The sequence below is a fragment of the Garra rufa genome, chromosome 20, assembly GCF_049309525.1.
Source record: "Garra rufa chromosome 20, GarRuf1.0, whole genome shotgun sequence".
Classification (NCBI taxonomy): Eukaryota; Metazoa; Chordata; class Actinopteri; order Cypriniformes; family Cyprinidae; genus Garra; species Garra rufa.
Genome location: NC_133380.1, coordinates 29830227 through 29844229, shown reverse-complemented (window position 1 = coordinate 29844229; position 14003 = coordinate 29830227). Strand labels below are relative to the sequence as shown.

General features: G+C 47.2%; 1 protein-coding gene across 1 annotated transcript in view; it reads left to right on the top strand.

The window, feature by feature from the left end:
* The window catches only part of syn2b (synapsin IIb), a 152655-nt gene that overhangs the window by 54775 nt on the left and 83877 nt on the right, over positions 1 to 14003 (top strand). The window contains exons 2-3 of the mRNA XM_073825999.1: positions 890 to 947; positions 13376 to 13467. Of these exons, the coding sequence (XP_073682100.1) occupies positions 890 to 947; positions 13376 to 13467 (150 nt within the window). The remainder of the gene's footprint in view (positions 1 to 889; positions 948 to 13375; positions 13468 to 14003) is intronic.

The following is a 14003-nucleotide window of genomic DNA, read 5'->3' as shown; positions in this document are numbered from 1 at the left end:
TCTAATTTGGTCCACACAGCTTCTGTTTGATGAGACACAGGTGTTTTGCTTTCACTGCTGCCAAAATTAAAATCCACCGAATGGTGCTAACAGCATGCCTTACTGGCAGTGGACATTAAACAACTTTGTTTATTTTTCTTAGTTGTATTGTGCAAAAAAACATTCCTGAATCAGTGTTAAATGAATTTGTGCGTTGAGGATGCTGCCATCTGTATGAAATGACATTATGTTGTATTTCCTTTAGATGGCAGCACTGCATAATCAGTCATCGTTTCTGGTCGGTCTGCACCCAGCAATGCAATGGACGCAGCTGCTGGGAAAACATCTTTTCTGACCCGTATTATGGGAACTTTTTATACTGAAATTGTGTCAGCGTGTAATTGCTTCACATTTACTGACAATATTGCATTATGTGCTAGAACATTATGCAAAAACAAAGAGAGATGTTTAGAAAGATATGTTGAGTGTGAGCCAATGATTTCGGTGTTGCTTTTTTAGTACAGTAATGAAGAGGGCTAAAGACACAGATCACACCAGATATCCTTCTGTCCATCCAGACACAGATAGCCTTCTTTCCTACTTTTAGCTATTTTCTCTGGCCTGTTTTGCGACTGCTCATATGACACCCAAACACAAGTTAAAGAGTGAAAGAAAACATGAACGAGAAATGTACACACGTATCAAAATCTGCATTAAAACAGCAGATGTTTGCATTGCTGTCATTTCCCAGCCGCCAACTCTGCAATTACGCAGTTTGTTTATTTGATTGTTTTCCCAGTCATTATAGCAGCAGGGTTGTAAATGATATTGAATTGTTTTTGCATATACTGATTGAATAACACTACAAACATACATGAAATGATTCATGAATATCTTTTTTGTCTTTCAGGGCGAAGATTTTCCGTGGGAAGAAGGTCCAAGGAGATTATGATGTCAAAGTTGAGCAGGTAGGGCATTTATTATAGCTTTAGACCAGGGGTGTCAAACCCTGTAGAGTTTTATTCCAATCCTGCTCCAACACACAAACCACAAAGTTTTCAAATAAGCCTTAATGACCTGATTAGCTGGATTAGGTGTGTTTAATTGGGGTTGGAGCTAAACTCTGCAGGGCTGTGGCTCTCCAGGAAGTGAGTTTGACACCCTTTCTTTAGACGTAGGTGTTATTCTCAGTTGGATCACACAAACCACGGCAGCTTTAAACCAGTTTTCTAACACCCACAAACAAGTCTCTATTAATTATTAATTTATAGTGCTTACTGCATCCTTTCCGGGCATGATGCAATACATTTCCAGTAAGTAATTTGTTGTCTCACCCGAAGCAAAATTCTGTGTGCCGCACAAATTGAGGCAGTCAGAATGGATATGATGTGTAAAGTACAGCCATGTGGTGAGGGATTTTGGAGCAATGAGATTTCACTGTGATGCTGTAGAGATATAAACCAAGCAACTGTCAAAACATATTTTCTCTCATTGTGATTAAATGTTTAAACAGCTTGTCAACCTGATTGTATCTGTGACGGGAATGAATGAGAGTGGAAGCAAATGCAGAGTGAACACAAATATTTATTGAAGACAAATATAGTGAACACACAACTCCGTGGTGATGATGGTATCTCTCGGCTGGGTGGCGCAGAGGCTTGATGGGTGGTGATGACGTGGCGTGAATCTCCCGTGATGAATACAAATCCAGTGACGATCAACGGCGAAATAAACAATCCAAACGAGAACAAGACCAAGACAAACCAACAAGACAGTCCAACAATCCGGATCAACTATCAGACAGGGAAGGAGAGAATGAGGTGAGTATATGTAGCTGATGGTAATGCGTGACACCTGGTGCGGGGACTGATTAGCAGCTGAATCGAATGAGCATGACAAACCACATGAAAGACACCAAATCACGAGACCTGAGAATGCAGCCGATCCATGCACCGTGACAGTACCTACCCCCTCTCCTAGGAACGTCCCCTGACGTTCCCAGCCTCCTGTACCTGTTGATTGAATTCATCAATAAGTGAGTGATCCAATATGTCTCTAGCAGGTACCCAACTTCTCTCCTCCGGACCGTAACCTTCCCAGTCCACCAAGTACTGGAATCCGCGTCCCCTCCGCCAAGAGTCCAGAATACGGTTGACCGAATATGTTGGTTCCCTGTCTACGAGCCGCGGCGGTGGGGGAACCGGGGCAGGCGGATTTATGCGAGCAAAAAATACGGGTTTAATTTTAGATACATGGAACAAGGGATGAATCCTCCTGTACGCTGGAGGGAGGTTGAGGCGGACTGCCACCGGACTAATGGTTTTGGTGACAGAAAACGGGCCAATAAATTTGGGAGCAAGTTTATTCGAAACGGATCGGAGAGGAATGTTCTTGGTAGAAAGCCACACTTTGGAACCGACGACGTATACGGGAGGCCTCGACCGGTGGCGATCGGCTTTGGCCTTGGTGCGCGCTCCCACCTGGACCAGAGTCTCACGGGCTCTGGACCATGTGCGACGGCACCTCTGGACGAAGGCGTGAGTGGAGGAGACCGCGACTTCGGATTCCAGACTGGGAAAAATTGGTGGCTGGTACCCTACACTACATTCAAATGGCGAAAGGCCCGTGGCAGACACTGGTAAGGCATTGTGTGCGTACTCCACCATCGACAGCTGCTGACACCAGGAGGAAGGATTTCGAGCGACCATACATCGTAGTGTTCTCTCCAAATCTTGGTTGGCTCTCTCAGTTTGCCCATTGCTTTGAGGATGGAACCCCGAAGAGAGACTAACAGTGGCCCCCAGAAGTTTACAAAACTCTCGCCAAAATTTGGACACAAACTGGGGTCCTCTGTCAGAGACCACGTCTGTCGGGAGGCCATGTAACCGAAAGACGTGATCAATGACTGCTACCGCTGTCTCCTTGGCTGAAGGTAATTTGGGCAAGGGGATGAAATGAACCGCCTTCGAGAACCGGTCCACCACGGTCAAAACTACCGTGTTACCCTGAGAGGGTGGGAGGGCGGTAACAAAATCTAGCGCAATGTGGGACCAGGGTCTCGAAGGGATTGGCAGCGGTTGTAGGAGCCCATCTGGAGGTCTGTTAGAAGTCTTACCAGTGGCACAAACTGAGCAAGCCAAAACAAAATTGCGAACATCACGAGCCATGAGTGGCCACCAAAATCTTTGCTTGACCAAATGTAAGGTGCGACTTACCCCTGGATGACATGCTACATTGGAACAATGACCCCATTGGATAACTTCGGACCGAAGACTTTCTGGCACAAACAAACGGTTAGGTGGGCAACCGGCCGGAGGCGTTACCCCATGTAAGGCTGTCTTAACCTTCGATTCGACCTCCCAACTGAGAGTAGAAACAATAAGTGTCTCGGAAAAAATACTCTCGGGAGTGGACGGGCGATCGGAGTGGTCAAAAATTCGAGATAAAGAATCGGGTTTGACATTTTTGGAACCCGGGCGGTACGAAAGAGTAAAATCAAAACGTCCGAAAAAAAGTGCCCACCTAGCCTGCCTAGAGTTTAGTCTTTTGGCAGTTCTGATGTATTCTAGGTTCTTATGATCGGTCCAAACCATAAAGGGTACCCCCGATCCCTCCAACCAATGACGCCATTCCTCCAATGCTAGCTTGACTGCCAACAGCTCTCTGTTACCAATATCGTAATTTGACTCTGCTGGCGACAAACGATGAGAGAAAAACGCGCAGGGATGCATCTTGTCATCCGAGGGTGAGCGCTGTGAAAGCACCGCACCTACCCCCACCTCTGACGCGTCGACCTCTACCACGAACTGACGTGATGGATCAGGGGTAACAAGGATGGGGGCCGAAACAAAGCGGCGTTTGAGGTTGGCAAACGCAGCTTCCGCTGCGTCTCACCACCTGAACGCCGTTCTGGGAGAGGTCAAGGCAGTCAGAGGTGCGGCTAGTTGGCTGTAATTGCGAATAAAACGCCGGTAAAAATTGGCGAACCCCAGAAACCTTTGTAGGGCCTTACGGGAATCTGGACTTGGCCAATCTACCACAGCCTTGATCTTCTCGGGATCCATGCGCATACCCTCGGCCGACACGATGTACCCTAGAAAAGGAACAGACTGTGCATGAAAGTCGCATTTCTCCGCCTTGACAAAAAGCCCATTCTCTAGCAGCCTCTGAAGCACTCGTCTGCATGTTGAACATGTTCCTGGAGAGAAGAAGAAAAAATCAATATGTCGTCCAGGTAGACATATATGAACTGATCGACCATATCTCTCAACACATCATTAACGAGTGCCTGAAAGACACCTGGGGAGTTGGACAAGCCGAAGGGCATGACCAAGTACTCAAAGTGCCCCCTGGGGGTATTAAAGGCGGTCTTCCATTCATCTCCCCTCCTGATGCGAACCAAATGATAAGCGTTTCTTAAGTCCAATTTAGTGAAGATCGATGCTCCCTGCAACCTCTCGAAGGCTGAAGATATCAACGGCAAAGGGTAGGTATTCTTTACCGTGATATTAATCAGCCCTCGGTAATCAATACAAGGTCGCAGAGATCCATCCTTCTTCCCCACAAAAAAGAACCCCGCCCCCGCTGGAGAAAAGGAGGGTCGAATGAACCCGGCTGCTAGAGAATCAGAAATGTATTTCTCCATAGCCTCTCTCTCAGGAATAGAAAGTGAGTATAACTTGCCCTTAGGCGGAGACGTACCTGGCAGTAATTCTATAGCACAGTCATAGGGACGATGAGGAGGAAGAGAAGCAGCCCGAGACTTACTGAACACTTCCTTCAGGTCGAGGTACTCCGTGGGCACGTTACACAGATCCGCCGTCTTCTCCTGCAACACAGACTCAGATACAGACGGACAGGCAGACACAAGACAAGACTCATGACATTTAATGCTCCACTCAGACACCGATTTCAGCTGCCAATCAATCCGGGGGTTGTGTTTGATGAGCCAGGGATGACCTAAAACAACGGGTGCGTGAGGTGAGTCCAGGATGTAGAAGGAGATGCTCTCACGGTGGTTACCTGATACCGTGAGAGTGATGGGTTCCGTGATGGTGGTGATGGTGGGAAGCGTCTGACCATTGAGTGCGTGGACTGCTATAGAACTGGTGAGGGGGAGGAGGGGAACATGATTTTGATGAGCAAATGAAAAGTCCATGAAATTACCTTCAGCCCCTGAATCCAGTAGTGCAGTGCAGTGCAGGTCCAAACGTTGCCATCTAAGCCTGACCGGGAGGAGTGTGGAGGTAGATCTGGACGAGGACTTGATAGCGGAGATCCCACCCGACAGTAGCCCCATTCTTACTGCCGGGCTGGCCCTTTTTACTGGGCAGCTAAGGGCGAAATGCCCCGCCGCCCCGCAGTACAGGCAAAGGCCTTGAGACCTCCGCCTCTCCCTCTCCTCCCGAGTCAACCGAGCTCGACCCACCTGCATGGGCTTGTGATCCTCGAACGGGCTGACCACGTCATGGCCACTGGCTCGAGTTGGAGGTCCCTCCCCAGGGGGAAGCCGAGCGGGTAAACACCGCCGCTCGGCTCGGGAGAGTCGAGCGTCTACCCGCAGCGCCAGATCGATGAGGCCGTTGAGATCTGCGGGCGTAGGACGCGTTGGACGCGGTCAGCCAGCCCATGCAGGAACATGTCCCACTGCGCCTCCTCGTTCCATCGGCACTCCGCCGCTAGGGTGCGAAACTCGATAGAAAAGTCTTAGACGGATCTCTCCCCCTGTCTGAGATCCGTCAATCTCCGCGCGGCCTCCCTCCCATTGGCCGCGCGGTCGAACACCCGCTTCATTTCGGCGGAGAGCGCCGAGAACGAGGCACAACACGGATCTTAGTTCTCCCATACCGCCGTGCCCCAAAGTGCCGCCCTCCCCGTTAACAGGGTGAGCGCGAACGCCACCTTGCTTTCCTCACTAGGAAAAGTGCGTGGTTGTAGAGAGAAATGCATGGAGCATCTAGTGAGGAAAGCCCGGCAGAAGTTCGGCTCACCGCTGTACAGCTCCGGTGGGGGAAGGCGGGGCTCGGGCGACTGAGCAGCCCCGGATGGTTCACGATGGGCGGGCGGCATGGGTGGTGGGGTTGGCGCAGTGGGAAGTTGCCAGTGTTGCGTCCGCTGGGCAAGCTCGGACACCTGCGCCACAAGAGCTCGGATCGCTGTACCAGTATCCGCCGAGCTCTTCTCCTGGGTTTCCAGCCGAGAGATGCAGGAAGCAAAGCTTCGTCGGCTGTGAGTGGGGTGGAGCCTGCTGCTTCCATGATGTGGTCTGATAGTTCTGTGACGGGAATGAATGAGAGTGGAAGCAAATGCAGAGTGAACACAAATATTTATTGAAGACAAATATAGTGAACACAAAACTCCGTGGTGATGATGGTATCTCTCGGCTGGGTGGCGCAGAGGCTTGATGGGTGGTGATGACGTGGCGTGAATCTCCCGTGATGAATACAAATCCAGTGACGATCAACGGCGAAATAAACAATCCAAACGAGAACAAGACCAAGACAAACCAACAAGACAGTCCAACAATCCGGATCAACTATCAGACAGGGAAGGAGAGAATGAGGTGAGTATATGTAGCTGATGGTAATGCGTGACACCTGGTGCGGGGACTGATTAGCAGCTGAATCGAATGAGCATGACAAACCACATGAAAGACACCAAATCACGAGACCTGAGAATGCAGCCGATCCATGCACCGTGACAGTATCACTGGAGGCTGCTGTACTGTAGTAGTGGGACACTCATAAAAATAACAGTTCAGTGAAGAGCTTTTAATCACCTTGGAACCTTTCCATTGCACAAAAGGTTCTTTATATTTAAAAAAAAAAAAGATTCTTAATACCATTGAATTGTTCTTTACACCACGAAAATAATGGTTATGTGTGGTGCATATGTTTGGGCTTAAATACCATCTACAAATCTCAAAGTCCACTCCAAAAGGAGATATTTTGTTTTTAAAAATCCCTTTTGAAGAACTACAACGAACTGCTCCTTTGGACTACAGCGTTTGTTTTCTGGATGCTATGATGTCACAACGCAGTCTATTAGAATATCATTCAAATAAATAACGCCTATGGAAATTTGAATCGTTGGTAGGTGGGAAGGAACGAGGTGGGGGATTAGCCTAACTTTAGCGATGTTGCATGGACATTCTGGGTTCTGGGATGCTTTTCTGGGTTCTGGGTTCTGGGATGTTTATTCATAAACGCAAGCATTGACTAAAGTAGTAGCGATCTGCTCCAGTCGCCGTATTGGGGCCGCGCCGTTGACGTGTGCGGTATAGAGGATCGAAACACATGTGGAGTGGCGGCTGATGTAAACACAAGCATTGACTATCATCGGTGGTCACGTCAGAGCTGCACCATAGACGGGTGCAGTGTGTGGTAAGAGATTTATTCATCATACAGTGTAGATAGCTTCACTAGCCTTATGCTGGAGCTGGAGCTAATTATGTAAATAATTAAATAAAATATCACAATAAAGAAAATATCATGTATCTGCGATCTTGTAGACTGACGATAGTACCAACACTACTGTAGCGTATTATTTTCTCACCCTCCATGCATCCTAGGTGTATAAGACTTCCTTCTTTCAGACGAATGCAATCGGAGTTACATTTAAAATAATCCTGGCACTCCCAGAACGTCATAGACAAGTGTTTCTCTCCATCAGTTCAAAACAAGTCCAATAAAGTGCATCGATCCATAATAAAAAGTGCCTCACATGGCTTTAGCGAACCAATGTGTTTGTGTAAGAAAAATATCCATATATAAACCGTAAGAATCACTTTAATCTAACTTGTGCTAACAGTTGTACACGGAACTTGCTGCTTTGGGAAGGAGTGTGGCAGGACTGAAACGCCATCTAAGCTGTTCCGCCAATCGCAACGCAGTGGGACTGCTAACCAATCACAACACATTTTGTTTTTCGGAAGGCGGGCTTTCGTCAAACCCAAGCCATTTGTGCCAGCCTACATCTCGCTACCTGATCTCGCTAAATACTCGCTACCTGATCTCATGACAAAAACATCCCAGATTGCGCACGTACGTCTGCAAGACGTATTGCAGATGAGCAAACTACGTCTCGCAGATGTCTTGCAGACGTAAATGCAGACGTCAAATAGACGTCTCCGAGATGTATGTGTGCTATCAGTGAGGCTACCAATAAGTAATATCCCAGATAGCACACATACATCTCGAAGACGTCTATTTGACTTCTGCATTTACATCTGCAGTACGTAGTTTGCTCATCTGCAATAAGTCTATTGGACATTTCCTATCAGATGTCAAATAGACATCTATTAGATGTCTTTAAGATGTTTATGAATTTGAATGTATGTAAAACTGACCTCTTATAGACGTCTACCAGATGTTTGTACACAGCAGATGCTTTCCAGATCAAGAGATCTTTAACAAACATCTTGCAGACGTACATGTGCTGTCTGGGATATCGCTGCAGTTTTCAACAGAAATGAAGACTAGAGGTGGTAAAACAGCGAGCACTTGTAATCATTTTCTTACACAGTTATGATTACAGCTCCATATGTTTTGCTTTCTGGAAGTAACAAGCTTGCGTGGTAGCTCAGCCGGCACAGAATTGGACTTAGGATGAGGAATGAAAGAGTTTTTATATTGGTTTCGGTGTAGTGCAGATGATAAGTTATTTTAACATGTCAGAGACCATTAGAGGTATAGCGCCACTCAACGGGCATTATTTCAAATGACCAATGTCACACAATGTTTATCTGTTCTGGTAGGGGGAACACTCGTTTAGCACCACTCAGTGGACATTTCACATCGAATATGTCACAAAACGTACATGGCGGAATGCAAAAAAGTTCCCGCAGGTACGTTTTTGTCATGAGATCAGGTTGCTTCATACAGTCAGTCACACAATCAATTCCAATAGCCTTTATTTACAAAATAAAAATACTCCCAGGTCATTTCATACTTCATCATTGAAATTCTAGACTGCATGTTGTTAATTGGAAGCCAATGCTACTGATCTGAATTGTGCCAATACTTGTAATTTGCCCTTTACCCAGAGAAAAAGCAAAGAGTAATGGTAGAAATTGGCTATTGATCAGGAACATGTAGATGATAGAGCTGCGACTGGAGTTCATTAACTTGTAGTCCTTAACTCTGTCTTTTGGGTTACTGTCCACTTTATTTGAGCAAACATATTTAACACTGTATTGTTTGGTCTTAAAGGGCAGGGGTCAGTGTGTCAAACATGATAAAGTGTAACATTTATTTGAATGCCTTTGTAAAGGGAATGATCCTTCAGAATGTGTCTACTAAACTGTTAATAAAGCAAACTGCAGTGACTAAAAAGGCCTGCAACAATATAATTGGATATTTTATTACCAAAGAATGACCATTCTGCAATAATTAAGCATATAAAATATGAGACAGCTTCCCATAGCCAGTTTTATTGTGTCTGCATATAAACCTCATATTTTACTGCTCTCATTGCATAATGGATGAATGTTAACAAGCCTACAGTGATGAGAATGAAGGAAATGGTTGAGGGACATGATTCACACCTACTGGTACTTATTGTGGTTTAAAATCACAGGTTTTAATTAAAATGACTAATGTGATGACAAGGGTATTACTCTGCCTCCTGAAATATGCAATACATGTAATTAGCAAAACAAGGTTGTGTTACATTCATTTACTATAGAAAATATGTAATTTTCCCCTCTGAAGTAGTATCAAAAAACTAAATAACAGAATAGTTCCGATTGAAAAATAGCACAGGTTGTGCAAGTTTAGGTGCCAATGATGCCAACTGTCATCACTGTTGTAACCAAAAGACAGTTTGATTATGCAATGGACAATGACATTGGAGATCTGCCTTAAACAGGATGATTTTCAGATAAATGCTGTCAACGCCTTAGCAGGTGATGTTGGAGCTATTAAGTTACTTTTTAATGAATAATGATGAAAACGTTAAGTATTCTTCACAAGGATTTACAGAACTGCATGCCAACAGGAACTGTTATACTTAATTACTCAGGTGTTTGTTATAATAATAGTTTTAATCTTACTTTCTTATTAGTTGATTTCTTCTTTAAAAATATAATTAATAAAAATAACAACTTATAATGGTATAATACATGCTACTATTTACTCAATTAAAGATGTTTATTTAAAAAAAGACTTACTGAGGTATGTTTATGGACTATTTTTTGTTTGAAGACACAACACAAATCGTTAGCCTATAAAAAGTAGATATTTATATGGAAAAATAATAAATATATTGTACAAATAATATAATATATTGTATTTTGTTCATGTCATGATTATAACAGCAGACATGACATATTTATATACATTTCGGAGACGTCTATTTGACGTCTGCATTTACATCTGCAAGACATCTGCAAGAGTAGTTTGCCCATCAGAACATTAGAAGGTATGTGTAACGTATCTGGTCTTCCCTGTCATCATGAACTCTTGCACCACACTTCATGGACTACAATCCCCATAAGCCACTGCACCAATCACTGCACACATCTGTTCCTCATTTCCCACTGATCTGATTGCTGCAAACACCTGTTTCACATTTACTGACTGCATTTAAGCCACTCTCACACACAGCCACCTTGCGAAGTCTAATTGTTCCCATGGTCATTATTCTAAGCGTGTTTCTCTGGATTGGATTGCCTGTGTATGACTCTGGACTGTGTACCCCGTTATTGATTCCTGCTGCCTGCCATTTGCGACCACTGCTTGATTATTGAACTGTTTCCCGGATTACCTACGTTGTTCCTGTTTCCTGGCGTTTACTCCTGCTTGTTGACTATTCTAATAAAGCCTTGCAAATGGATCCGCACGTCTCTGACTCCTCCTTGTGACAGAAGACTTCGCCACACCCGGATCCAGCGGCTTTATTCAACCACCAGCATCACAACATGGACCCAGTCGACCAACTTCTGCTCCTCCGACAGGAAGATCTTCCCATTGAGGATTATGTACTACAGTTTCGTAGGTTATCACTTCAAGTACCTTTTTATGATGAAGTATGGCTGAGGGACTTATTCCGCTTTGGACTCAATGAACCCATTAAATCGCTGTTGCCTGGAGGGGAATTTAAGTGTTCGGTGGAGGACTTTATGAATTATGCGTTGGGGTTATGCGGCTCTCCGCTTACTGTGAGAGTTCTAGAAGAGCCACAGCACAAGAGGTCTGCTAGCCCAGAACCACAGCAGCCACACTTTACCACGGGGTGGCAAAGGCTAATTTCTAGCGTGGAGGACCCACCGCTGCTGTCGGTTCGAGCAGCTGGTCTCCCAACCAGCCCTCCAGTGACTGCGCCGCCAGAGCGCCCTCCAGTGACTGCGCCGCCAGAGCGTCCTCCAGTGACTGCGCCGCCAGAGCGCCCTCCAGTGACCGCTCGCTCAGAGCCTGCTCTTCCAGAGTCTCCGCTGGAGACGCCCAGCCCTCCTGAATCTCCGCTGGGGTCGTCCAGTTCTCCAGAGCCCGCTCCTCAAGAGCGTCGTCCAGAGCCCGCTTCACAAGAGCGTCGTCCAGAGCCCGCTTCACAAGAGCTCCGCTCCACTCCGCTGGTTCAGCCCTGCCTTCCAGACACTCCGCTGGTTCCGCCCAGCCTTCCAGACACTCCGCTGGTTCAGCCCTGCCTTCCAGAGACTCCGCTGGTTCCGCCCAGTCTTCCAGAGACTCCGCTGGTTCTGCCAAGCCTTCCAGAGACTCCGCTGGTTCCGCCCAGCCTTCCAGAGACTCCGCTGGTTCTGCCCAGCCTTCCAGAGACTCCGCTGGTTCAGCCCAGCCTTCCAGAGACTCCGCTGGTTCAGCCCTGTCTTCCAGAGACTCCGCTGGTTCAGCCCTGCCTTCCAGAGACTCCGCTGGTTCCGCCCAGCCTTCCAGACACTCCGCTGATTCAGCCCTGCCTTCCAGAGACCCCGCTGGTTCCGCCCAGCCTTCCAGAGACTCCGCTGGTTCAGCCCCGCCTTCCAGAGACTCCGCTGGTTCCGCCCAACCTTCCAGACAATCCGCTGGTTCAGCCCTGCATTCCAGAGCCTCCGCTGGTTCCGCCCAGCTTTCCAGAGACTCCGCTGGTTACATCCAGTCGTCCTGAGATTCCTGTCTGCCCGGTTCTGGTCACGGAGCTCAAGCATGGACTGTTCCCACCCACCCTCCCTGCTGCTCCAGTCCTGCCACCTCTGTCTCCTGACAGTCCCTCTACTCACCCCCATCCCACCTTCGTGGCAGAGGACTTGCCGTGGGACTGCCAGTCGCCATCGGTGTCCAGACTGAAGGACCCCTCACCATCACCTCCAGTCTCAGAGTCCTGGACTCCACCTCGGTCCTCCGACCCTGCGGCTCCACCCCGGCTCTGTGCTCCCTCGTCTCCGTTGTCGGCCGTCGGCCCAACAGCTCCTCCGGGCTCCATCGTCTCTCCGGCTCCGCCCCGGTCAGTCGTCACCCCACCTTCGCCTCTGGACTCTACTCCTCCGGCTGCGCCTCGTCACTCCGTCCTGCCGGCTCTGTGGACCTCCTCCCTCCCGTGGGCACAGCCTCGATCCTCTGTCACTCCGGCTCCGCTGCGTACCTCCGGACCTCCATCTCCGCCGGGGTCGCCAGAGCCTTGGGTTCCGCCTTGGCCCTCCGGATCCTCTGTGTCGCCCAGGACCATCGACTCTCCGGTTCCGCCTCGGGCTCCACCGGCTCTACCTCCGTCGGTCGGCCCCATGCAGGAGCCAACCCTTCCTCCTCCATGGCTTCTCCCTCCGTCGGCTCCGCCTCATTTTGTGGTTCCAGTACCACTACATGGACCTGGCCCTCCATCCCTCCCCCTGTTCCGCCTCCGCTCCACCACCCTCAAGATGGTTAAGGTGGTTAGAGCGTCTGGAAGCCGCTCCTTGCGGAGGGGCTATGTAACGTATCTGGTCTTCCCTGTCATCATGAACTCTTGCACCACACTTCATGGACTACAATCCCCATAAGCCACTGCACCAATCACTGCACACATCTGTTCCTCATTTCCCACTGATCTGATTGCTGCAAACACCTGTTTCACATTTACTGACTGCATTTAAGCCACTCTCACACACAGCCACCTTGCGAAGTCTAATTGTTCCCATGGTCATTATTCTAAGCGTGTTTCTCTGGATTGGATTGCCTGTGTATGACTCTGGACTGTGTACCCCGTTATTGATTCCTGCTGCCTGCCATTTGCGACCACTGCTTGATTATTGAACTGTTTCCCGGATTACCTACGTTGTTCCTGTTTCCTGGCGTTTACTCCTGCTTGTTGACTATTCTAATAAAGCCTTGCAAATGGATCCGCACGTCTCTGACTCCTCCTTGTGACAGTATGTAGATCAAAATAAAGTGTAACCCATTTTTATACGTTTCTTTTTTTGTTTCAGGCCGAGTTCTCGGAGCTCAACCTTGTGGCTCATGCTAATGGTACATGCAGTGTGGACATGCAAGTGATCAGAAATGGAACAAAAGTGGTTCGGTAAGTTCAACATAATCATCAGAAAATCTGTAGCACTAAATTTTAAAGAAATTTGCTATTAGATTTAAGTTTTTTATTCATGTTTTCCAGGTAATATTGCTGATGCATACTGAACCCACTTATAGCCAATAGCCATATAGCCAATTATATATATATATATATATATATATATATATATATGTGTGTGTTTGGCTATATATATTTATCCAAACTGTTTCATAGCTCAAGTGTTAAAAACAGATTTTAGCAGTAAGTTTTAGACTGATGTGATTTACTGTCATGATGCCCACAAAATGTGGTTTAACAAACAGACAGGAAGCCAAAATACAGTTTAACATAACCACAGCTACAGCACTGTGGGTGTGCAGGCTGAGAAGTGTCAGCTTACTCATGCCATTGTTTCAAATGAGTATGGCTGGATTTTCCCATTACCTGTGACTCCTAATGAGTGAGTGTGCGTGTTTGTGTGTGTAGGTATCAGTATGGGGTTTGACGTGTCTTTTACTGGTTTGGGCGTTTGTTGATATAACCAGAAA